At 51.6% G+C, this 27203-nt stretch overlaps 1 protein-coding gene across 1 annotated transcript; it reads right to left on the reverse strand.

Annotated features, from left to right (window-relative positions):
• Positions 1–11388: 11388 nt before the first annotated feature.
• Positions 11389–26775, reverse strand: API5 (apoptosis inhibitor 5). The gene is made up of 14 exons (XM_078859237.1): positions 26640–26775; positions 24757–24918; positions 23528–23621; positions 21725–21790; positions 20512–20663; positions 19964–20170; positions 19077–19178; positions 18259–18351; positions 17632–17909; positions 16718–16811; positions 15631–15687; positions 15351–15472; positions 14915–15048; positions 11389–14163 (listed from the first exon to the last, which is right to left on the reverse strand). The coding sequence occupies exons 1-14, from the start codon at positions 26757–26759 to the stop codon at positions 14102–14104; spliced, it is 1743 nt and encodes a 580-aa protein (XP_078715363.1). The 5' UTR covers positions 26760–26775; the 3' UTR covers positions 11389–14101.
• Between the last annotated feature and the right edge of the window lie 428 nt (positions 26776–27203).

Raw genomic sequence — 27203 nt, forward strand, 5'->3', positions numbered from 1 at the left:
AGTGCTCAACTGCTGCTGTTGTGAATGAATTTAATTTATGAATGACATTAAAGCCAGTGCTCTGGTTGCTACTGCTCCTGCTGTTGTGAATCAATGCATTATGTGAATGCAATCGGAGCCAGTACTTTGGTATCCGTGGTTATGAATGCATTAATTGTGTGAATGAAATGGGAGTCAGTGCTCCGGCTGCTGTGGTTGTGAATGAATGCATTTTGTGAATGAAATAGGAGCCAGTGCTTTACTGTCGCTGCGCCTGCTGCTCGGAATGAATGACGTAATGTGAATGACATAGGGGCCAACGCCGACTCGGAGAAAGAGGAGATAGGTGATGTTGTGCTCAGCGAATGCAGGCAGGGATTTCCATTCGCTGCAGAGAGAGAGAGCGGCGCACACACACACACACAGCACACACACAGCACACACACGCAGCACACACACACAGCACCGCCACCCACTGTCTGAGCCGGTCTAAATATAGAAGCAGACACTCCGAGCCGAGCAAAGAAGCAACCAGCAAAACTGGCCTGCAATTCCACACTGCGCTACAAACACACAACAACAACACTAATAATGATTTGTTGTTGCTTGTGTGGTTTTTTTTCTAATTTAATTAATGCACAGAGCGACGCGCCGGCGCGATGGATGCCCTGTGAAGGATTCCAATGTTTTTATTTTGCGTTTTATATTTTATATTTTACTAGGTAAGGCCCCACGGAGCTATGCAGCTCTTATTCAGAAGCGACCTGGCGATCACAAATGATAGCTCAACGAAGTGGCTTATCATCACCACGTGGAAATATACAGCAGTCAAATACCCCAAACGCGTGATGTTGATTCTAAATGTGGGATGGGCAATCCGGACGACCCGGAGAAAAATCCACGCGACGGCTCAAACCCACGACCTCCTGCATACCGGGCGAGGTGGTTAACATCTCATGGCCACCGTGGCGCTCCAGTGTTTGCGGCGTCGTTGCGTGTTCGTATTCATCCGAGAGGTGGTGACCGATCAAGAGTCTCGAATGCAAATTCGCTCCGCGTGCATTATCCACTGCTGTGCCGATCTCTCGCGATGGACGGGCTGCCGTGTGGAGTGACGCCGGTGGAACACAGAAGGCAAAGATCCCCCGAGCAGCCTGGACATGATATTGGAGCAAGTGCTGTTTAGGGAGCACCTATACATTTATGCCCCCCCCCCACCCCCACACACACATTTGAACACTAGAATGTCTCTGAAAGACCTAGGATTTGACCGAACGTACTCAGAATGCCTAGTCGATGTGACTCCGGAGTGGAAGTTAATCGTGATAGCAATCATTTATATATTTATAGAGCTAAAATCAAAGCCACGACGAGTTGCTGGACTATAACATTTTCAGGTGGCTTCTGCTGCTGCATTGGGTTGAAAGTTTAAGCTGTTTTCAGCCAATAAAATAAATGAATTGTTCACCACACACGTTGGAGGAGGAGACCGACGCACGCGGAGGAATCCCCACGCCGTACAGATGGAGACAAATTGGAGATTAGTCCACGCTCTGACTGTGCCGCCTTCTCCTGGCGAGCGAGCCTCTTCTACCACCCGCCCAATCAACTCCTTCACCTTTCATTCCATCTCACTACCCCCTGAGCAGTTACTTCTTTCATTCAGCTCATTCCCTCTCACCATCACCTGTCCAGTCAGTTCTTTCATTCAGCTCATTCCCTCTCACCATCACCTGTCCAGTCAGTTCCTTCATTGAGCTCATTCACTCTCACTACTACCCACGTGCCCAATTCACTTCGTCCGATATGACGCAGTGCCAGCTGTACATTCAAAACTTTCCTCCACTTCCACATTCTTGTTATCATCATCAGCACATCATAGAACAGCGATATTAACTGCAATGACCCGTAAAAGATTATTGGCATGGCGACGTCGCTGGTCAAACACGGCATGTGACTTGGAGAGGCCTTCATCCATCAGTGGATTGATCATGGCTGCTGCTGCTGCTGCTCACGATGATGGCGATGACTGGTAGCAGTGTGTAGGATGTTGGCATGGTCCCTCCGATTAGTAACTCGCACCTCCACACGTGGGTACACACATGGATACACACGTGGGTACACACAAAGACAAAGATCCCCCGTGTAGCCTTAACAGACTGTTGGGGCAAGTGCTGTCAGCGAGCACCATTGAAGGCCGGCACGGCGCACGAGGGGGGTGGGTGGCCAGCACCACGCCCGGCCGCTTTTGTCTCCCTAGTGGCGATGTTTTACACATCCTGACCATGGACGCATTTGTGGCTGAGTCGGCCTAGGGGAGGCCCAAGACCGGTTCAGATAATCGTCACCGGTGTTGGCCGTGAGCGGGAATCGAACCCGGGTCGCCAGGTTCATAGCGCAGCGCGCTAACCACTACACTACATACAGTATATACGTGCACACACACACCAACACACGCACACGCATGCATACACACGCACGTACACACATCTCTACATGTACTGGCGTGTACAAAACAACGATGGGAGTGCATCATTTAATTAAATAAAACAAAGTACATAAATACAAGTAGATAAAGCATGCATGTCCAAATTGCACAAGTGCATACATTTCTGACGATTTTTTTGCAACAATAAATGCAACCTTGGGCAAGGCAGCAAAACGACAACAACAACAACAACAGTCCCAGACTATACCAAGACGACAACAACAACACACTGTAGTATCTCAATGAAACGGGGGGGGGGGAGGAGGGGAGGTTCATTAATCATGAAACGGTTGAACACTAACCAGGGCGGCTGCTGGAGTTCGAACCGCGAACCTCTCTGCTCAAGAACAAAGCGGGCGACGAGGAGCGGGCACGTGACCACACGTTTCACCCGCCCTCGAGTAACGCGGGGGGGGGGCGGGGCTGTGGGGGATGGTGGTGGTGGGGAGGGATTGGCGAGGCGAGCGGGGGAATTCCATCTTCCAGGTTTTCCCTTTCGCGTAGAAGGGGGATGGTGGGCCGCGTGATGTAGGAGGAATTCCTATCGCGGCGTGGAGATGTTGCTGATGTTGTTATTGATGCTGCTGCCGCTGCTGCTACTGCCGCTGTTGTTGTTGTTGCACGGGCGGTCTGAGATCACACGCACACACGGTGACGACAGTGATGATGATGATGATGGCGGTGGTTAAAATCACATCATCGTTACCATCAAAAAAATACATTTGAATTAAAAAAAAATCGCATGTTAACATTGGCGAGTGAAATCAGCGCTTGTTCTGGATATCGGTGGAATGCCCCCCGTGCCGTGCGCGAAGCATCGGCCCTCTGGGGGAGACAAACGCGGCCGGGCGTGGTTCCGGACACGACCACGTGTGCGCCGACCCGGCCTAAATAGGTGCTCGCTAACATAATTTGCCACAATAGTCTGTTTGTTCAGGCTATATGTGTGAATAAATAAAATATACGTGTATATACAGTATACACACACATGCACGCGTGTGCACACGTGCATGCACGCATTTATAACAGACAAAGATCCCCCGTGTAGCCTTAACAGACTGTCGGGGCAAGTGCTGTTAGCGAGCACCTATGAAGGCCGGAACGGCACACGAGGGGGTGGGTGGCCAACACCACGCCCGGCCGCCTTTGTCTCCCCAGTGGCGATGTTTACACACCGCACCGGGTACTTATTTCAGGCTTAGTCTACCTAGGAGAGGCCCAGGACCCGTTCAGATAATCATCACTGGTGTTGGCCGTGAGCGGGGATCTAAATCGGTGCACCAGGTTTGCAGCGCAGCGTGCTCACCGCTACACTACCACTTCCCATGTATAGACACACACGTACACACACATGTACACACACATGTACACACACACGTACACACACATGTACACACACGCACGTACACACACACACACGTACACACACACGTACACACACACATACACACACACGTACACACACATGTACACACACACACACACGTATATGCAAGCATCCACATACCAGATCCGTACGCACATATCTCCCGACCTGTCACTCTGGTTATTATTCAACGCATTCCCCGATGCTCGATCAAGCGCGTTCGCCAATCACAACACGGCGACCTTAAAAGGGGGATGGAGCAAAACATACATTTGTTTTTCAAAATATATAATTACAATAGGCGGCGACGTTTCGGGACAATGTGCCTATATCAGTTTCTTCGTAAGGCGACGAGCGCATTGCCGATGGCTGGCGAGCATACCCCCCCCCCCTCTCCGCCCCCACCCTCGAAGCTGCTCGCTCAGTGTGGGGTGGGGGGACGGGGTGGGTGGCGTGGGTGGAGTGGGTGGGGGTGGTTTGGGATGGGGGGCCCCCACCCCCCCAGCAAGCCCCACGTCTCCCCCCATTCCACCAGTGGGGCCGCTGCTGCTGCTGCTGACGTCATCGCGTCATTAGCGTCACCCTAGAAACACCGCGAGGCCAAAAATAGCAACAAATTAATTCGGAGAAAAGGAAAAGCCACGGTCTCGGTCGTCTTAAGCCCGGGCCATTATGTCTAATATCATTTGATGTTGCACGATGTATTTGCCATGCCCCCCCCCCTCCTCCACCCCCCCCCCCTACGCACTCACCGATGTGCGCGCATGCGTGTGCGTGTGTGTACACGTGTACACGTGTTTACCGCATACACAAACACGCGCATGCGTGTGTGTGTGTACACGTGCGCACACGTGCACGCGCTTAAATGTACGCGTGTGCACACGCGTGCACACACGCACTCACATTCACGCGCATGCACGTACGTACGCTTGTGCGTACACACGCACACGCGTACACACGCACGCGCGCGCGCACGTGCACACAAAGACAAAGGTCCCATTCCCCGCCGGTGTAGTCCACATAGACTGTTGGAGCAAGTGCTGCCAGCGAGCACACACACACACGCACACACACGCACACACGCACACACACGCACACACGCACACACGCACACACACGCACACACACGCACATGCGCGCGCACGCACGAGAGCGCGCTCACGCGCACATTCATTCACACGCGCCCGGCATCGCACCCCCCCCCCCCCCCCCACGTGTACATCACACATCTCTCGCTTCTACGCAGCGGCGCTTAACCAATCGCCCTCCCGTTTCGCATCATCATCATCATCATCGCTGCATGTAACAAGCGTGCGTCCTCTGCACGCGCCGTGTACACGCGATTGTCACGTGTGTGTGTGTGCGCGCACACGTGTGTGTGTGTGTGTACACCTGCGCCCATACGCATACACTTGACGCGCACGTACATAGCCTTGTGAACAGACGGCCCCGCGCCAAGTTCTGTAAGCGATGCACACGTGCACACATACACGCGCACGCACACATGTGTGCATGTGTACGTGCGCATGAACGCGTATGGCTACGTGTGCGCGTGTGTGTACGTGCGCGCGTGTGTGCACGGACGTAATATGTAACCGCGCTTATGTATATGCGTGTTTGGCTGTACGTGTGTGTGTGCCTACATGTGTATGTACATTCATTAATAAGAAAATGCATTGCACGCTCTGACTGAAAGGATGAAGACCGGTGCACGGTGGAGAGGCTCGTGCCCTAACGGGTTCTATTTTTAGCTCGCGGGAGGGGAGGGAGGGAGAAGGGAGGAGGTGCGGGGGGGGGATAAGGAGGACGAGAGATTGGGGGGCGGGAGTTTAGGGGGGGGGCGGAGGGAGAGTGGGGGGAGGGAGAGTACAGCGAGGGGAGGAGGAGGGGGGAGACACCGGGGAGGAAGGGAGGGAGGGAGGGGAGCCCGGGAAAAGCACGTGTGAAGACAGCGTGTACTAAGACAAGTAATAATCCCCAGCACAGCGTTACAATGTGTGTGTGTGTGACATTGTAGAGGGGGCAAACGTTGTTAGCGAGCGACTATTTAAGGGTCGGGGAGGATAAGACAAGCCCGAGAGGGTCGTGCTGCGCGCGGAGACGGAGCGATACAATCATCGCCATCATTATGATCACTTAATAATAATAATATTATATTTGTCCCTAGATCAGGGGTCGGCAACCTACGGCTCCGGAGCCGCATGCGGCTCTTTGCGAGCTGCTTCTTGACGATATGTACGTATGTACATAGATGCATTGCGGCTCTTGAAATACTGAATTTTGTACCGAATTGGAAAGAAATGGCTCTTCTTGTTATTTTGGTTGCCGACCCCTGCCCTAGATGGATTTAACAGCAGATGGCTACGGCTTTGGAGAAGCCTTCAGCCAGCAGTGGATATATCATCGTTGACGGTGGTGGTGGTGATGATTTAAGTCCGGATCGGCACACGAGGCAGTGGTGTTGCCCGAATCACCCCGCTCGGACGCCTTTGTCTTCCCAAGCGTCGATGTTCACACCGCCGAACGAGGTGCTCGCTACTTAAGGCTGAGCTGACCTAGGGGAGTCCCGAGACATTCCACGCGCCGCTAAAACTGTGCGTGGAATCGAACGAACTCGGGCTCGCTGGAATCATAGCGCAGGGCACAGAGAGACAACAAAGCCTGCCGGATGATCTCTCACACATAGAATGTATCCACTGCATGGGTAGACGGTGCTTCGAGGTAGATGACCACTCCACTACTACTACTACACTGCAGCTGCGCTAACCGAATATTTAAGTTATCGATTTCTCGACCAAATCGGATTTTTTTTTAATTCACGAGAATCGCATTTATTTATTTAATTATCCGTGTGGCTTGTGGCCTGACACGATGGGGAGCAGTGACGCAGCGAACTGCGCTGCGCTACGAAGCCGACAGAGACCCCAGCTCGATTCGCGCTCTCGCGGCCAACAACGCCAGCGACGATTATCTGAACCGGTGACCGGGCCTCCCCCTAGGTGAACTCAGTCTCAAATGAGTACCCGGTGCGGTGTGGTGCAGACATCGCCACTGGGGAGACAAAGGCGTCCGTGGCGTGCGTGTTTCTGGGCCACCCGCCTCCTCGTGCGCCGTGCGGGCCTTCACAGGCGCTGCTCGCAAACGGCGCTTGCCCCAAAGCGTCTGTTGAGGCTATACTACGAGGGGGGGATCTTTGTCTTTGTGACGGCGCAGTGGGAGAGAATCCGCCGCTAGATGGAGCGCTGCACGGGCGCTTCAACCGAAGCCTCCATTCACAAAAGCGGTGGCATCCATTCTCAACATCGTCGGAATTGGCTTTTACCCTTCCGAGCAATGCAACGGGAGGGTGTCAAGATGTTGAAGCAACAAACCTTTAGCAAGGAATCAAGGGTGCATCAAACCACACGTGTTCGCGGTGAACACGCAAACGCCAAACATTCTCAACATCTTCTTGGTTCTTTCGGTATAAAGTCACGTAGAATTGAAATAATAAAGTAAGAAAAATAAAACATAATAAAATAATATAATTCTCACTATGCATTTTATTTATTTTATTATTTCAATTCTACGTGACTTTACCGAAAGAACCAAGAAGATGAATCCCTGCAGTCACGAAAGCTTTAAATCGAAATTTAAAAAATATTGTTCGGTTTGGCAATGAGTTGGCGACGATGCGTAGCTAGCAGAGGTGGGACAAAGTCATTGTTATGCAAGTCCAAGTCGAGTCGCAAGTCATCAAATTCATGACTCGAGTCTGACTCGAGTCCAAGTCACATGACTCGAGTCCACATCTCATAGGTGGGACAAAGTCATTGTTATGCAAGTCCAAGTCGAGTCGCAAGTCATCAAATTCATGACTCGAGTCTGACTCGAGTCCAAGTCACATGACTCGAGTCCACATCTCATAGGTGGGACAAAGTCATTGTTATGCAAGTCCAAGTCGAGTCGCAAGTCATCAAATTCATGACTCGAGTCTGACTCGAGTCCAAGTCACATGACTCGAGTCCACATCTCATAGGTGGGACAAAGTCATTGTTATGCAAGTCCAAGTCGAGTCGCAAGTCATCAAATTCATGACTCGAGTCTGACTCGAGTCCAAGTCACATGACTCGAGTCCACATCTCATAGGTGGGACAAAGTCATTGTTATGCAAGTCCAAGTCGAGTCGCAAGTCATCAAATTCATGACTCGAGTCTGACTCGAGTCCAAGTCACATGACTCGAGTCCACATCTCATAGGTGGGACAAAGTCATTGTTATGCAAGTCCAAGTCGAGTCGCAAGTCATCAAATTCATGACTCGAGTCTGACTCGAGTCCAAGTCACATGACTCGAGTCCACACCTCTGGTAGCTAGGGCTAGTGACCTGGGCCTGGCTGGATAGTTTGTTAGCGTGAGGGCGAGCGAGAAGGATATGGCTTTTAAGAAAACGCATTTTTGTTGATATTACACCTGGAAAAAAAATGCCTTGAGACGGAGCGTCTCGTTTGCGAGCGATCCAGGGTGTTTGTTCGTTGTTGTTGTTGTTTTTTAGGGCCAGAGTTGTGGGAGTATTGGCAGCCCAGAGGACTCGACGAGTCCGTGAGGTCACTGCTCGGCTCTGGGTTTGCCGAGTGTGGTTCGGGCGAGTGCTCGCGTCTGCCTGGCGAACTTGTGTCGCCTCGTGGGTCGGGCGAGTCGTATGTCGTGTCTTGTGAGTTATTCACCCCGTTGTTTGATTGGCGATACTACGCTGTTAGTTTTATTTCACCAGGTAAGAGGACCACTGAGCTGTTTGGCTCTTTTTCAGTAGCGACCTGGTTATCGCAAATGACAGTGGACATTTAAAGCAGCCAAAAAATACTCTGAACACGTGATGTCGATTCTAACAGTGGAGGGGGAAACCGGAGGCCCCGGAGAAAATCCACGCGACCACGGAGAGAGACACCGCAAACTCCAAATCTACAGCAGCAGGCGTCAGGGTCGGGGTCGAACCCACGACCTCCTGCACACCAGGCGAGGTAGTTAACATCTCCTAGCCACCGTGATGATGATGAGAGAGACAGACACGCAAACTCCAAATCTACAGCAGCAGGCGTCAGGGTCGGGGTGGAACCCACGACCTCCTGCACACCAGGCGAGGTAGTTAACATCTTCTAGCCACCGTGATGATGAGGATGACAGAGAGACACGCAAACTCAAAATCTACAGCAGCAGGCGTCAGGGTCAGGGTGGAACCAACGACCTCCTGCACACCAGGCGAGGTAGTTAACATCGCAGCCGTGGCACCCGTACTGCTGCTGCAGTGGTGCACGGAGACAAAAAAATAAACTTAACACCGTTCGTTAATAACACAGCGGCCTTAAAAAGAAAAGACGAGTTTATAATAGGCGACGTTTCGGGCAATGGCCCTTTGTCATACCACACACAAGAGGCCGAGCGATTGATCATCACCGTGGTCGTTTCACTTGCTCGTCACGTTCTGTTGGCGACAGCGCCACCTGGCGTTGGGCTTCAATGGGAACTTGACGCTCCAAGGATGAACGAGAGGCAGACAGAAGTTCCCCATTCCGGGTTTGCCATCGCGCCGGCCTCATGCCCCTCACCCCCCCAGTGCCGGATGAACCTTCCAAGGTGGCAATACACGAGACGAATCACCGTAGGGCCGCAGAGAAACGTGAGAAGCTCCCCAGCTCGTACAAGACCAAAGACGTCGGGATCATCGTGCCGACTAGCACGTGGGCACAACAGTGACGTCACCCCCCTCTACCCCTGGTGGACATCAAGAGTGACGTCACCTCCTCTACCCTGGTGGACATCAACAGTGAAGTCACCCGCTCTACCCCCTGGTGGACATCAAGAGTGACGTCACCCCCCTCTACCCTGGTGGACATCAAGAGTGGCGTCACCCCCTCTACCCCTGGTGGACATCGAGAGTGACGTCACCCCCTCTACCCTGGTGGACATCAAGTGACGTCACCCCCTCTACCCCTGGTGGACATCAAGAGTGACGTCACCCCCTCTACCCTGGTGGACATCAAGAGTGACGTCATCCCCCCCATCTACCCCTGGTGGACATCAAGAGTGACGTCACCTCCTCTACCCTGGTGGACATCAACAGTGAAGTCACCCGCTCTACCCCCTGGTGGACATCAAGAGTGACGTCACCCCCCCTCTACCCCTGGTGGACATCAAGAGTGACGTCACCCCCCTCTACCCTGGTGGACATCAAGAGTGACGTCACCCCCCTCTACCCTGGTGGACATCAAGAGTGACGTCACCCCCTCTACCCTGGTGGACATCAAGTGACGTCACCCCCTCTACCCTGGTGGACATCAAGTGACGTCACCCCCCTCTACCCCTGGTGGACATCAAAAGTGACGTCACCCCCTCTACCCTGGTGGACATCAAGAGTGACGTCACCCCCTCTACCCTGGTGGACATCAAGTGACGTCACCCCCTCTACCCTGGTGGACATCAAGTGACGTCACCCCCTCTACCCCTGGTGGACATCAAAAGTGACGTCACCCCCCTCTACCCTGGTGGACACCCAAGAGCGGCGTCACCCCCTCTACCCCTGGTGGACATCAAGTGACGTCACCCCCTCGACCCTGGTGGACATCAAGAGTGACGTCACCCCCTCTACCCTGGTGGACATCGAGTGACGTCACCCCCCTCTGCCCTGGTGGACATCAAGAGTGACGTCACCCCCCTCTACCCTGGTGGACATCAAGAGTGACGTCACCCCCTCTACCCTGGTGGACATCAAGAGTGGAGTCACCCTTTTATCACGGTGGTCCTCAGAGTAAAGTCATCCCCGGCCCCACCTGTGACGGTCCTCCACGTGGTCCAGGTGGATACGATGCAAATGGAGGTTAATCCGGAAACGACAATTCATATTTAATGAATATTTTACTTACAATGCTGAAATCAAAAATTGAAGCTAGGTGAACTTCCCTAAACTAATAAGATCTAAATGCCACCATCCTCATAAAAAAACATACCCTTAGCTGCGTAATTTTTTTTTATATTCCGGTAACAAGATTTTTTTTTTTCCCGGGCTGTATTTGGAGAGACGTGAATGAGTTCTCACCAGCGGGTGGGAGTTGCTGGGCGGTCCAAAGGGCCAAGCACGACTTGGAGAACCACCGCCCTGCGCATCCGAACTCGTTAAAGCCACGCAGGGCCTTGCGGCACGAACAGTCACTACCCCCTTTGGTTAAATTTCGATGTAAAGCTTTCGTGACAGCAGGGATTCATCTTCTTGGTTCTTTCGGTAAAGTCACGTAGAAGGGAAGTAATAAAATAATAAAACAATAAAATAATTCTCACGACGTTTCGGCCACAACGCAAGCAGACCTGGTCTTCACCTGAGGACGGCTGCTTGCATTGTGGCCGAAACGTCGTGATAATTATTTTATTGTTTTATTCTTATTATTTTATTACTTCCCTTCTACGTGACTTTACCAAAAGAACCAAGAAGATACCCTTTGGTTCTTTCAGTCACGAAAGCTTCAAACCAATGGCTTTGGTCACGTCACGCGCCGTGCAAGAAGTTGCGCTCCAGTGCCACAGAGGTCGACAACGTTCCGAGGAAACTGTTTATTTGTCAAAATGTTACACCTGCTTAAACTGCGGGAAGGAAAAAAAAAATCTGGAATGCAGTCACCATAATGAAAACTCTTCTATAAAACGATCATGCAAACACATAAGGTCATATAATACGCCTGGGCTCAAAACTTTTTTTTTAACAGCTACCACATTTCTCAAGAGGCTCAGCCCCGGGACGTTGCGAGCAAGGCTGGCATGCTCCCCTAGTCACTCCCACTTTTTATAGCCACGTCCATTCTACTGCTGGCACCTCCGTGGCCCCGCCCACCTACTCGGGTAGCCACTCCCACTCCTCAGGTAAGCGCCGCCCTCTTTGCCCACAGGTGAGACCAGCCAGAAACGTAAAATCAAAAGGGATAAAATCTGGGAGACTTGACTTTCCGGAGGTTGGAAACAAATTTCACCCCGCAGCGTCCCGGGCCAAACCATGGGATTTTTGTAGCTTCAATGAACAAACTACACACGACATCGCAAGTAAAATCCACACTCGAAGGTGCCTCCCTCCCTCCACCACTCTGAAGAGTGGAATCACCACTTCCAACTGCTGCACCACTGCCGAGTAACCGCGCGCACAGCCTCCGAGAACAAGCAAAAACAAAATCGGTCGCGAACAAAAATAAAACCGGGCGTGTGCTTTTGCCGAGATTGAACGGCAGAAACCCTTCTCCCCGCTGCCGACGAGTACACCTCCTCCACGCGTGTACACTTTTCCTAGCGAGATGTTTTTCTTGAGGCTACTTCCGTAGCTCAGCCATCGAGTACAGGTGGGCGGTGCCACTGCAACAGGGCCCACAGATCCCAGGCCGAATCAAGGGATGAGCGACAGGGCCAGGGGACGCTACGCATTTCCTTGCGCTCGGGACCATGCACACCACGCCATTGAGGTTGATCTCTACTCATAAAATCGCCCACTGTAGCTCATCTTACAACGGCGTTGCGTCTTTCGATCGCATATCCTCCCGATTTCATTTCCTCCTGTACCGAATAAACTCGCCGAGGGAATGGCGTTCACAGCACGATTCACGAAGCAGTGTTACGAGCGGCAAATGGAGGATTACCGACATTGGCGATAATGCGGCGGTCGCCGCCAAAGGGGGCTTGTGAAGAGCGATCGCGCCCCTCTGTAGCTCCAACCAAACAGAATGCAACGCGCCCGATTGTGGTGGTGCACGCATCTCTACGTATCCCCCCCCCCCTCTCCTCCTGGTCGTCGTACGCGATGCGGTTGTAACTCTGCAGTGGTTGCCTATCAACAGCCTCTCGATGATTTCTATAAGTTAACGGAGTGGCACGACCACGCCAGCCTCGCCTCGACAAGGTGTTGTTGTGCACAAGACGTGGCCAACGATTCGCCTCGCCGGCGATTCGATGAGAATTGTCACGGTGCGGGGACCGCGCTTTAATTCCAGAATCGATCGATCTCTTTAAAAATACTCATTTGTACCGTCCAGTTTCTCCTGGCCATCTCAGATGTTCCATTTCATCCGGGTCGATTATCGTCACGGAGCTATTCAACCGTACGTTGGAAAAATGTGCTGCGGCGCAGTTGACCAAATCGGCGAGCCGTGATCGGTTCAGATATCAATCGCCACCGATGTGAGTCGTGAACGTCCAACACTTGTCAGCTCGCTGGGTTCCGAACGCAATGCGCCAACCCGCCACATTCTCCCTTTCCCACCCACCCCGCCCCGCAACAAATCAGCAAATCGTAACCAACGCTTCTTCCTCGCACCGTACCTCGACGAGAAACAGTCCCTACCAAATCCACCGTCACCGCCGCTTCGTCTGCTGCTCCGTAGGGGAGCAAACGCGGCGGGGCGGTGGCAGCTGCGTACACCCCCCACATCCCACCCCCCGAAACGAAACTCTGGCGTGGGTGAGAACGACCACCCGGGCAAAAGACGGGGACTTGCGTCGCCATCGGGGTGGACACACACACTTGACCGTCAGACGCGCAATTTAGTTACGCTCGTCAAACGTACAAGCAGAAATAATAATAGTCACTACGAGGGGGCGGGCAGGCGGGCGGGTGGGCGGGGGCTGTGCTACCGATTGATGGGCCATTTACCCGTAATGGTGCCCAAGGTGATGGGGCTCACGGTGATGGGGCGATGGTGATGGGGCGATGGCGATGCCAAGCGGAGTGAGAGCCTCCGTCTCGTTAATGTAAAACACCTACTCAGGAGCGTGGAAAAGGCCATTCTGCAGTTGAACACACTCACGTATAAAACAATGAAATTACGAGCGACTGTGTGATCCAGAGGTGAGGGTTTTGGGGGCACTAAGGTTAGAGTTGTAGATAGGGTCGTGGGTTCAGGTTCAGGTCGGGGTTTGGGTTAAGGTTGGTGGTTTCGGGGTTAGGAGCAAGACCTTGGGTCATTTATAATGAACTCCAATCGGTGTAACTGTGATTTCAGCTTACGACAATGCTGTAGATCTAATTACAATTTCCCCAGGGTCTGGTTGGAAGGTTGAGAGTGAAGAGGTCGGGTGTGGGATCACGCGCCGTGCAGGACAGCGCTGCAGTTGGCGGTCGTGATGATGGGCGATCGGTGGAGGGGGGCGAGGAACGGGACCGTCCTTCGTCCGTCGGCGTATAAAAACGCGGGTGGGTCATCGCGGGGTCGTTGCAGGCTGCCCGTGCTCGCCTTGACTGGGTAGTGGTGGGGGGGTCAAGAGGTCAATAGGTCACACGACCTCGACCTCTGCCCCTTCCCCGGAACCCTCCTCGACCACGGTCTGCTGAAATGTGAAACGACAAAACAAAAACACGTCAAACTCACGCCACACAATCCCAGGGTGAGACCAAGGTGCATTGTAAGGTCGCACTCACACAAAGTTCTCGCCACAAATGAACCTCAATACCTCGCGGATCGTGTCAAAAAGCATAAACGATTATGCAAACTCCGGTCACAATCGCAGCAGCGGCTTTTGGCTGGTCATCGAACAAAGGCGGTCACCGCATCACGCGCTTTCGAGGCCGTCTGGAACTTTCTTCTTTCCGATATTAAGAAGCCACTGGAGCAACGCACTTTTTAATCTAGATTGAAAACTCATTTCTTTATAACTGCTTTTTGTGATTAGTTTGTTGTCCTTCCCCCGCACCTCCGATTAGCTCAGTTGGCTACATATGCTGAAAAAGAAGTTCTACATACATATAGGCTGTGGAGGGGCTGTGTTGTGGGTGGCAGAAGGCTGTTAGGCAAAACCCTTCGTTGGCACCGTTCTTCTACATTCTGGCATCCCGAACCAACCCGCACCAACGACGGACCAGCGTGGTGAAGCGTGGTCAAACACAACCCCCACGACCGACACGATGTGGAAGAGGAGGGGCACCTTCGCCCACTATCGTATCAATGGCTGCGATAACATCATCATGACTCTTGTTGTTGTAAGCGGTGGACGAGCACTACAACACCGCGGACACTCTGAAAGACGCACAATGTCACGCCGTAGAGGCGGCCAGCAACGAGCGGTGGGCGGGACTACTCACCGTAGGAGCTGTAGCTCGTCATGTTTCCGCTGTACTTGCCGCTGGGAGGGCGGTACGTTTGCCGCTCGTCCCTCCTGGGGCCCACCAGTCTCTTGGCCGCGGTGTCCTCTTCGCCCAGAGACCGGCGCTTTTGCCTGAACGAACAACGCCACGCACGCGCGCGGGGGCGAGAGAGGAGAGCGCAAGGTCAAGAGAGGCGCGCGTGGGAATTACGAACGAACGTCTAAATCGACGGCAAAAAGCGATCCCGAAAACGTTACAAGAGAGAAAAAAAAAGCACAAATTGCGAGCACGCGTGTCCGCTGCAGTGTTTAACTAGCGGAAATAACGACACTTTCGGAGCTGCGCGAGATAACGTCATATGCACGACGTCGGCAGGAAATCGTTGTGGCGTCAACGCGAGGTCACGGGAGGGGGGCTCCCCACCGCCACTCACCCAACTTCTGCCGCCGGCGCCACGGAGGCAGCGGTGGCGGCGGCGGGGGCAACGGCCTTCTGCATCGGCTTCCACGACAGCGTGATGGCGCTCTTGTAGGACGGGGGGTTGTGGAAGAGGTCCTGCAGACATGGAACGCACGGGCACGGAGGGGGTGAGGGACGTACGAGGAGGCGAGCGGCAATTTCAACGGAGGACCGGCACACAAACCAAACGTGGCACGGCAGGAGGGGGTGGTGGGGGGGGGACGAGGTGGTAGCCCGACGGCTCGGTGGCTGACCTTGATGAGGATGTTGATGTTGTTCGTTATCTTTAGCGCCACCACCTTAATTTTGTTCTGCGGAAAAAAATTCAACGTCACGTTTTAGAGTCGATTCGTGCTTTCTACCCCAATGCACCACCAGCTCTCTCCTCACAATACAGCCAAATATACCACCCCATCGTGAATAAAAACAAGTTTTGATTGAATAAGGTATTGTTTCTCTCTGAATATTTCAGAGCAACGTCAATTATCATGAGCAATTTTCATTGCAATCCGTAATGGATTTTTGGGTTATGGCACAGTGTGGCCACATTTCCGTCGCAAGACCCTAACCCCGCCAACCGACAGAGTCGATCACTTTAAACGTTCTCGTGTGCAAGCGTGTAACATGCCAACTATTATAGGTTTGGCTCAACAATCAAGCGAGAATTTTTCAAATAACGGGGCAAGCCGAACATATGAATATGTGCAGGTGAGTGTTACAGTTGAATGTCAGAATCAAAATATGTATTTGCACTGCAGGAATCCGAGAAGCTATAAAGCTCTTTTTTTTCACAGGATGTCCAGTAGCATGTCGACAGGTGAACACAAAGACGACCGGCTTGGTTGGTCCGTGGAAGTAGCGATCGATAGGGTGGGTGACGAACAACACTCCCGGTCGCCTGCCTCCCCAGTACTGATGTTTGCACACTGGACCAGGTAACAACCGACACTTTAAACGCTCGTAACGCGTGACAATTAAATGCACTCAGCTGTGTCGGGTTCGTGGTTTATTTATGTTTCATTAGGGCCCAGATAAAAACCCCCTTGGACAATAAATGCTAATTTTCGATGAGGACCCGGTTACACAATGGAAATCTGGTTACTACTACAGCAACAAATAACACCACAAACAAAATAATACAAAAACTGTGGACACGGTCAAGGCTGTGTATTGATGTGGTTGAGGGTTTTTTACGAAAGAAATTTGGCCAGAACATAACGTTACCCCATCCCCAAAAGTCAAAATTACCAAGTGATAATCCTGAAGAGTAATAGGTCATTCGAGCAATTGGATAGCCCAGTCATGACGTTGCCCTGTGAGCTCAGAGCTGAAGGGACATACCTCCTGTGTCTTGAGAGTATCGCCCGTCTTGCCCTGCAGCGCAGACCTCAGCTGCTTAATGTAGACCTGGGAGCCTCGGGCAAAGTACTGCAACCTGCAGACACACAAAGACAAAGATCCCCCCCCCCGTATAGCCTTAAAAGACTGCTTGGGACATGTGCCGTTAGCGAGTAGCACCTATGAATGCCGGAACAGCTAACGAGGAGGTGGGTGGCTAGCACAACGCCCAGCCGCCTTTGTCTCCCGAGTGGCCATGTTTACACAACGCACCAGGTACTCATTTGAGGCCAAGTTTACCTCGAGGCAGCCCGGGACCAGTTCAGATAATCGTCACTGGTGTTGGCCATGAGCGGGAATAGAACTCTGGTCGCCGGGTTCATAGCGCAGCGTGCTCACCGCTGCACTCCCACTCCCTACAATATACTGCACATATACACTGGACACTACCGCTTCTACATACTGTACATTCTTAAAGGCAACAAGGCAAACACCGAAGAGTCAATTATTACTATGAGGCCTCATAGCATGAAGGAAACTCTACCAACGCACTTCTCTCGCGTGGCTGATGTAGATGCAGAGCAACAACAACTATTTCACATTCAAGTGGTCAAGCTGGTCAAGCGCATAAAGAGCAGTGGAGTCCCTCATTATGGATTGGGCATTGCATTTTTAAATGTTGTATGGTCCTGTTCTGGATGACCAGTTGCACAATGGACAGTTTATAATTAACGATTCTGGAATCGGACTACATCACTCCCCTTAACCCATAACCAAGCCACTCAACAGCAGCGGCGGCACGCTGCGGGCTGGCGATCGAGCGGGTGGTAACGGGAACACGCGTACGCACGACACGGCTCGCTCCACGGTAGTCGCCGTGGCGCTCCCCCTCCGACCCTTCCCCCCACCATACATACCGCAGCTTGAAGTCCTTGAGCCGCTCGGCGCTGCCGGCGTCGGTGAGGAACGCCGGCGTGCGGCGCGCCAGCTGGTGGAACGTGTGCATCAGGCACTCCACCATGCTGAACTGCAGCTTCGGCTCCTCAGAGGCCCCGGCTGCCGCCACTGCCACGGCTGCCACCGCTGCGCCCGCCGCGGGCGCCGGCGCTGCCGCCTCCGCCGCAGCCGCTGGCGCTGCAGTCGCCGCCGGGCCGTCGCCGTTCTCCGTCTCCTCCGGTGGCGGCGGCATGTACTCCTGTCGGCAACGAACAAGAGATACCCACCCAGCCAACGTTTGGAGGTTGTAGCTATACCAGAATTTCTGGGCAAGTGGCGTCACCGAGCGACTGAAGGCCGGCGTGGCGCACGCGGTTTGCGTTCGTCTTGCCAGTATGTATGTATGTGTGCTGAACCTCTTTCGCACCGTACGTAGGCAACCGTGCTAATCGGAAGTGCGGGGTGAAGGACAACAGAATAAAGGAAAAAAAATGTTGCCAGCAGAGGAGAATGAGCATCCCCTCCCACTGAGCGAGGGTGGATTGGGCGGCGGTGCCAAGGGGGGTACTGCGAGGAGTCGTTAGTGTGAGGCGGGCGAGGGATCTTACGAGGAGCTTGTTGAATATCTCCTTCACGTTGCTCTCCAGCTTATCGTTGTCGACGCCATAGAAGAGAGACATCTCAGCCAGCAGTTTCAAAACCTGCGCGGCGGGAGACACGCGGCAGAGTTCAACAGTTCAACTTCCACTCGCTCGATAATGAAATACATCCAGCGTACACCCACGTGTGTGTGTGTGTGGAGGGGGCTCGGTTTTTCTGATGGACTCCCCTTGAGCTTGAAGATTTGTGCGCGTGTGGTGCTGGCCACCCGGGTTCAATTTACTCTTAAGGTCAATGCCAGTGATGATTATTCTGAGAAGGTCCAGGGCCTCCCCTAGTTCGACTCAGTCTCAAATGAGTACCTGGTGCGGTGTGTAAACGTCACCAATATGGAGACAAAGGAGGCCGGGCACGGTGCTGGCAATCCAACCCCCTCGTGTGCCGTTCCGGCCTTCATAGGTGCTCGCTAACAGCACTTGCTCCTACAGTCTGTTAAGGCTATAGCGAAGGAACTTTGTGTCTTCGTGGTGCTGGCAACACTACCATCTCGTGCACTGTCCCAGCCTTCATTGGTGCTCACTAACACTTCTTACCCCCCTCTATTTCGCTGGGGGGGGGGGGGGGGTAGTGTAGTGGTTACCACACTGTGCTATGAACCTGGTGAGACAAAGGTGGCCAGGCATGGAATTGGCCACCCACCCCTTCGTGTGCCATGGCGGCATTAACAGGCGCTCGTCACTTCGAGCACTTGCACCCCCAAACAGTCTGTTTGAAGGCTACACGGGGTAGGATCTTCTCCTTTGTCAATCTTTGTTGCTGGACTCACCTCGAGTTGCGTGTTGCCACTTTCCTCTCCTGGCAGGAGGCTCAAGTTTGGGAGGACGCGCTGGCAGAAGTACGTGACGAACGGTGTGGAGTGCACGTTTTTCTGGTGAAAACAGAAGCGGAGGCAGCGGTGTTTGACAGGCGCGTAGGGTCTGCCGATAGATGGGGGGGGGGGGGCGATGCTCCGCATTTGATTTACCCACCAAGTAACTCGAGTTACATTTTCAAATTTGCTAAATTTGGACCGTGACGCCGGGATGGACCACGCACAATCTCCGCTTATTATACCGATGCCATGGAATATTTATAGAACGTCCACCGTCCACTGCGAAGCAGTCGCCGCATATTTGTGGTTTACACATCCGCAGTATTAACCCTTTCCCATTCCGACGATATACGTGCACCGCATTAAAACGGAATCTGAACAAAAACTACGATAACTTTAATCGGCGCGTCTTCAGGTTGGAAGACGTACCGAGGCTCCCACAACACCATGCAGGAGGAGCGCGTGTGGCACAGTTTGGCGCCAGCTATCACAGAGTGCGGCCGTGTCGCTAAGCTTCTCTGCGGCAAGAAGAATGTCTTTAAAAACAGCGGCGCTATGGCTAGATAAAAATATTCAGCGGTGAACGGGACCCACCCTGCAACTTGCTGACGTCTCGGAATGGGAAAGGGTTAACCAGGGCAACCGACGGGCATGAACGGGGCAACCTCTGCAGCAAGCGGTTAAAGCTCGCGACCCCAAGGCAACGTGACCGCCACGCAGGCCGTCGTTTCACCACCCCTTGCTGTACCCCTGAAGTTTATTTAACGACTCGAGGAACGGACGATGAAATCCATTTTTATTTGGTCGCGAGGGAAGCGGCTGAGGAGGCATCGCGGACTCACGGAAAACAGCGGCAGCGCCTGTCTGGTGCACTGCAGAAGCCGATCTACGGCGTCCGGATCCGCCGGGTTGAACTCCTGCTCCAGGTCGGCCTGGTCAACCACCAGAGCCACCAGCTGCTGCCGCCCGCTCACGGACTGCAGCGACTTGAGGCCGGAGAGGAGACGCATGAAGGACATGAACTCCTCGCCCGTGACATCTTCAAGCACCTGCACGCACGTTCACACAGGGGGTCACCTGCTGCTGCTGCTGCCGGTTCTGCTACTAGTTTTGCTGCTGCACGCTGGGGGGGTTACTTGACCATACATACAGGTGCAGTACACCAACGGAATTTGCTGCACGATTAGCACGGTTGGCTACATACAGTGCGAAAGAGGTTGAACATATATACATAGCTGAGTGTCCTTTAACACCCTGTTATGCATGGCGATTACCCGTCCAAGCAATTATTCAAGCTCGGTCCTCTGCTAGGCTTCCGAGATGTGCCAAGATCAGGTGAATTCTGGGCGACTTCGTTCGCCGGGCTTACGACCGAAATGAAAGAGCTGACCTTCTTGCACTCCACCATGATGTACTCCTCCACCTCCTTGGTGAGCACCTCCTCGGGCTGGGTCTTGAGGCGCGTCGAGAGGAACTTGATAGCCCTCTCCCGCACCACGTCCTCTCCCTGCAGAATCTGTGTGAAGAGCCCTCCCAGCGTCCCTGTGCGTAGCAGCGGTAGCACGTGTAGCAGAGCTGTGAGTTTATCCGGCGATCGCCGTATCTCCAAGCACAGGGTGACCTCAAAAATACCAATTACCGGCAAGATGGAAGCCGTTAGACAGATGTTCTGGATCCATCAGAGTCCGAGCCAATGTCGCAAGACTTAAAAAAAACATTATTATTCCCAAGAGCTTACCACGGTGAAAGATGTTCAGACTTGAAACTAACGACACTTAAATCATGGGCGGGGTGATGGCCAGCACGAGTGGCCGTGGGCGGGAGGTGATGATGGGGTGGGGCCTACTCCGCGAATTACCCATTTGGAATATACACAGCAATCGCCACGCCCCGACTGAAAACACTTTTAAGGACCCACCTGAAAGAGTTATGAGTCCGTGAGGCTTCCGTGCGAAAAGAAACATAATAACTCTTTCGCCCACCCAAGTTCACTCCTTAGTGATAAATGAGTTTTTGTTTTGGTGGCCCCAGACCCAAAAGCTCTCCTTCACCACCCCACCTCCTAACATCTGAGAGGAGTTGGAGTTCGGAGTTAAAGAGTCAAGCATGGGTGGGTTGTCCCGTGATGTTAACTCGGTGCACCGAAAAGACCACGTTTAACCATTGCAGCTTGTACTGCTATTTCTATAGCTTGTTTAAAGTTACAACAAATATATAAATCAATATGAAGAGGTAAAAAAGCACGATTGAAACAACGAGCCGATTGTGAACCGCACAATCCAGTGCCACAGTAGTCAATGTAAAGTACAGTAAGAAACTGTGACCATCTGGTGCGTGACATTATTGCGCCGCGCTGGTAGGCAGCAAGCGCTAGCGTGCTGTCTGCGATTTGGACAGTTTAGTTTCAGCTTCCCCCCACCCTAAAAAAGCCCATTATATTCAGAATATGTAAAATCCGCCAACATAGTTTGAGCGCACACTGTCCTGTGCGCCAACAACCAACACAAGAAACTTTAATGTATTTTTTTTTAAATCGCACTTCGCACTTACCATCCCAACGCATCGCAGTTTAGTTAAATTACGAGAGAGCGCGCGATACGTACCTTTGGCGTCAACCTTGAATATGCTCAGCAGAGCATTGTTCACCAGCGTGAATTCGGTCTGGTCGTCTACAAGGGAAGAGACGGGGACAACTTCAGTATGCATGGATTTTTCTCCGGTTTTTCCGCTCATTTAGAATCGTAGTGCGTTTAAAGTATTTAGCTCCTGCTATAAAATTCCACACGACAATAAGCCACTTCGTTGAGCTATCATTGGTGGCGAGGTCACTCCTGGAAGAGCTATATTGCTCAGTGGGCCTTACCTGGTCAAATAAAAAATTGTTTTACGTGCCCGCACACTTGCATGCACACAACGTCATCTAACGACGATTACGGGTGCATTCATTAAACACGTATAGTTGTTGCCTCGTTCGTAACGAAGTACGCGTTGTGGACCCGCAACAAATCTCACAATTCTATCAGGGGGTTCACTCGAACAGGTTAAATGACACTTCAAACCCGGCCTTTGAAAACGACGTGACAATGTAAACGCGCCATTGCCATGCACGTGCAAGTGTGTAATGGGCAGGTCTCCAAGTCAAATGCAAAATGAAATACGTTACACGCAGGTACATGTGCACCGTATAGGCTATACGGTACAGTATGGGGTACTGTATAGTTTCAGCGATGATTGGATATATTTGGCATCATGCACGATCGTTGTATGCAGGATTTATGAATGCAATCGCTGTATGAAGGTAGACATCAATACGAGATAGTATGTTTCTATGAATGTGTTATTAATGGGGTAGCATTAAAAGAATGGCTCATGGAATAACGAGGTAAAGGTGTAAATACTATCCATGTAGCGATTCAACTCATAGATTTGTCAATTAAAATCCATTCTTATAGTCACACTTAAGAGCGTCAAATCCCAGGGACTTTGTTTGGTATCCAGTGACTACGATAATTAATGTTCCTTTTCGGCAAATGGGACAAACGTAACTGCACAAAACAGATTGTACAAGGCAGACGATAGAAAATATTCTTATATCAAATCACAAGAATCCATCAGATGGTGGTGATCGGATCATTACATCGTTACATGAGTCATCAATAGGTGTCCAGTGTAGTATCCTCAAAATACCTGAATGGTTCAGGTATATCAACGTTCTTACCAACACCCTCTCGCCCATTTACCACTTGTAATGTACAAAGGTTAAAAAAGTGTATAAAAGAATAAGAACCCACAGCTGCATCCCACTAAATCACAAGTTAATTTTGGAATATGAGACTCAATGCTTCGGTGTTTACTGCACGGAACAGTACAAGACTGGGACTGCATGGCACGTGCCATGGACAGCCAACAAGTCGGTATTAAATTTCGATTTAAAGCTTTCATGACTGCAGGGATTCATCTTCTTGATTCTTTTGGTGAAGTCACGTAGAAGGGAAATAATAAAAATTAAACATTATAAAATACAATTCTCACGACGTTTCGGCCACAACGCAAGCAGCCGTCCTCAGGTGAAGAACAGCGTCTTTCCAACAGCCCTGTTCTTCACCCAAGGACGGCTGCTTGGGTTGTGGCCGAAACGTCGTGACAATTGTATTTTATTATGTTTCATCTTTATTATTTTATTATTTCCCTTCTACGTGACTTTACCGAAAGAACCAAGAAGATTAAGTCGGTATTACTTTGCACGATGTTTGATTTTGAGCTTCAACAGTGCCAAACTTTTTTTTTATTTACCTAATTATTTTTTTAAACATTGTTATATGCAAGACTTGGTATATCTGCAACCCGTGTATGTGGGAAGACATAAATATTGATGTGATGAATTGTAATCATTCAGCGTTTCTCACCGGACTGCAGCAGCTGCGTGAGTACATCTGCTATCCTCGGCAGGTTCTCTCCCGTCGCAAACTGCGGCAGCTCCTTGATGGCCTGGCGGCGAATCTGAACGCACAGAGGAGAACTGAAACCGTTAGGTGTGAACTACTGGACATCTGTGGAAAAGAGCTTCATAACTCATTAGATTCCTCCAGGATACATATTGTGAATATGCTATACTGAACTATGGCAAAATATAAGTGCATTGCATGGTGGAAGATTTCAACGAGTAACATAATTATAATTAAACAGACAAGTGGTTGACCTGCTACATATAAAACTATCAACTGTCATTGCGCATATGGACCTTGTGAACAAATCATTTCCAACAGCATGTTTAAGCAACAATCTTTGGGCTGGTTTCGACGACTGAATCTCATTACCAGAACGCAACCTATTCCAAGTTTACGATTGACTGATGATCCAACACTTACCAGTGACAAGTCGCCTGATTACTCTTCTATTGCTACGACCTTAGTTCCTAGAAACTTGATTCATTGATACCCTTCACCCACGTTGAAGACTATAATTGAAAACTAATTCATTTAAAACTGCTTTTTTGTGTTTAGTTTGTCGTCCTTGCCCCGCACCTCTGATTAGCATAATTGGTTACTACGGGTAACACAAGTTGAACTTACATACTGCAGGACTAAACATGCATCTTCCTACGCAGTGCTCCACTTTGTAATTCCCTCCCATCATCTATTTTTCAAAACTCTTTTCATCTTGATGAATTCCAGAAATGTGTTAACTCATATCTATTACAACTTTGATTTCGCTTTTCGTTGCTGGCCACACGACGTTATGGGGTCTTTGGGTTTGTACTCAACTATGTTAATATGTAAAAGGCCATCCAGGAGCTGGGACCCCCTTACTCGCATATTTCATGGGGGAAAAGGAAGGTCCACACGATAATAAACTTTTTATTTCACCCGGTAAGGCCCATTGAGCTATATAGCTCACTTTCAGAAGCAACCCGGTCACAAATGATAGCTCAACGAAGTGGCTTATCACGTGCACATTTAAAGCAACCAAATACTTTAAACGCATTTATTTAATCGTGGAGGGGAAAAAACCGGAGGACCTGGAGAAAAATCCACGCGACCACTGGGAGAACGTGCGTCAAGGGTCAGGATCGAACCCACGAGACCTCCTGCATACCAGGAGAGGTAGTTAACATCTCGCCACCACACAGCCTCACCGAGACGTCCTCGTCCTCGCACAGGTCGAGTTGTGCGTTGATGGCATTCTCGGCCAGGTCCGCGAAGTGCTTGAAGAACTTGGGAATGAACTGCGCCGCCAGCCGCTTCTCCTTGGGGCCACCCTTGACGCCATCCAGGATAGCCTGGTAAGCATCCTTGTGCTGTGGGGGAAAACGTGGCGGCGTTAACATCATGCCGAGGCCACGATTCTCAACATCCGGCTGAGCAGAACGATGATGGGAGTAAACGGGGAAAGAGATTGGTGAGAGAAGCGAGCGAGAGAGCAAGGCGAGCACAAAGCAGACTGAGAGAGGAATGTTGGAGAGTGAGGCAGCCAGAGTGGGAAAAAAGAGGGAGCCAGGATAGAGCAGCGACAAGAGGGAACAGAGGAAAGACAACTAAGGAGAGAGATGGAGAAGCTAGAATCAGCGTATACAGAGGGGTGCGCATGTGGAAACACACATTTGGCGATCACCTGATGAAGCTAGTTGTAATTACTGGCGAAACGTCGTACTCAAGATTGTAAACGTTCGTGGCTTGGCTCTCCAACACACCGGTGTGCAGTACTAGTGACGAATTGGCACGTTCTGTTTACGTGATAAAACCGAATTGGCTGTGTCGGGTTTAATGACACATTTATATTTACGCGATCTAACCCAAAACAACCTGTATTATGGATTATATTGGTTGCGAAAGCCTACGTGTTAAACTGATCAGAAAGGAGACAACGCGGGGTGAACGGACAGAGTTAATCCAGAGGGACGGTATATATACATCGAGTATGCAGGCGATGCAACTGCACTGGAGTCAGAGGGGCTAAGGACCATCAGCGAAGATGATGGCGGGGGGGGGATAGAGATCCCCCAATTCATTCGTACACCAGTTGTGGCCCACGCCAACCACTGGACTTACATAGTTGACCCATACATGCTTGTTTTACACATATACCTACCCAGTATCTGATGCTGCTTCTGCGTTGGCAGTGGTGCACGAGCACAAATGATAAAACCACAAAATTCGTCTGTAACACTGCCTTAGTCTCCACAACTCTCGAGAAGTAGTGGTGCAAATGCGGTCATGCAGAACAGACCGTATTAAAACGTTTCACGACGCAATGCCCCTGATACACAAACGCGAATGAGACACACCACTCCTCTGGGTTTGACCACCTGAATGTGAAATCAGCCGTACGAAAGATGAAGTCTCCACAAAGCATGTACCACCTTACGTAGTTAAACAACAACAAAAAAACGAAACCCAGACTTTACATAGCAAATCCATTAAACGAACACAGAGCTGACGAAGACTCGAGCCAGTGGCGTGGCAAGGCGGTCCAAGTTGCAGGCCTCTCCCTTCGCATGGCGGATTTAGATGCGTAGCAACAACTACAACTCCACCGCTTGTATAGTGAGTGTCAGGGGACCTGCGGGTTTACAACGCGGGAAGGGGGGGGGTCCCATTGCATGCAGAGCCACCGAACCACGACCCCACGCCAACACCACCACGCTACTGCTGCGCCACGGACACACGAGTCGAGTTTATTGTTGCGAGGAGACCTCGAAGCGGCGACACGAAAAACAGAGACGGTGGAAACTGAGGAGGCGAGGGGGGGGGAAGAGAGAGAAAAGGCGAGATACATGGGACGGTGAAAGAGAGGGTTAACTGAGAGATGTACGAGCGAGAGATTAAAATTCGGGACTAACCCTCCCGCCGTGCAATCGGCCACACAAACATGGCCACCGAGGCCTACATAACCTCCCCCCCCTCTCACTGCCAACCACCACCACGGCACCCCGCGCAGCCACCGCCGGGAGGTACCGCGAGGCGCCTCGCCGCCTCCACCGCCTTCGTTCGGCCACGCGGCAGCGCGTGCTCGGCTCACCTCGACCACCTTGTCCTTCGCGTCGGCCAAGATGCCGTAGTTCTTGTACATGTCCTCTATGCTCGCCATGGTCGCCTCCTCCTCCTCAAGTGCTCGCACGCCGTTATGCGAACTGCGCATGCGCGTGGGGGGGAGGGGCGAAGGAGGAAGGCGGGGCGGAGTATCCCGTTCCCACGATGCACCGCGGTCCGATTGCATTAACAAGAGGCTATTTTTTCTATAAAAGTCGCTCTTTTTTTTTATTCCCTGCGAATTCGGAACACAACTCAACATTTAGCACATCGTCGGCTTTCGCGACCAATATCACCCATAATATGTTTTTTTTTGGTCGTTAAACCCGCAAATTCGTTACGAGTACAGCAACACCGGTGTGTTGGAGATTTAAAAAAATCCACAACATTGTAAATGCATTTTTAATACGTTGGTACGTTACGTCACGGAAGAAGTCTGTAAAAGGAGCCGCCTTGCTGCTCCAGAGCCCCCTCCCCCGCCGCCCCCACCCTTGGCCCCCGCCATCCTTGGCCCATTGTAATGCACGTGCGGCCATCTTAGGTGGGGGTGGAG

Source organism: Lampetra fluviatilis, chromosome 8, assembly GCF_964198595.1.
Source record: "Lampetra fluviatilis chromosome 8, kcLamFluv1.1, whole genome shotgun sequence".
Classification (NCBI taxonomy): Eukaryota; Metazoa; Chordata; class Hyperoartia; order Petromyzontiformes; family Petromyzontidae; genus Lampetra; species Lampetra fluviatilis.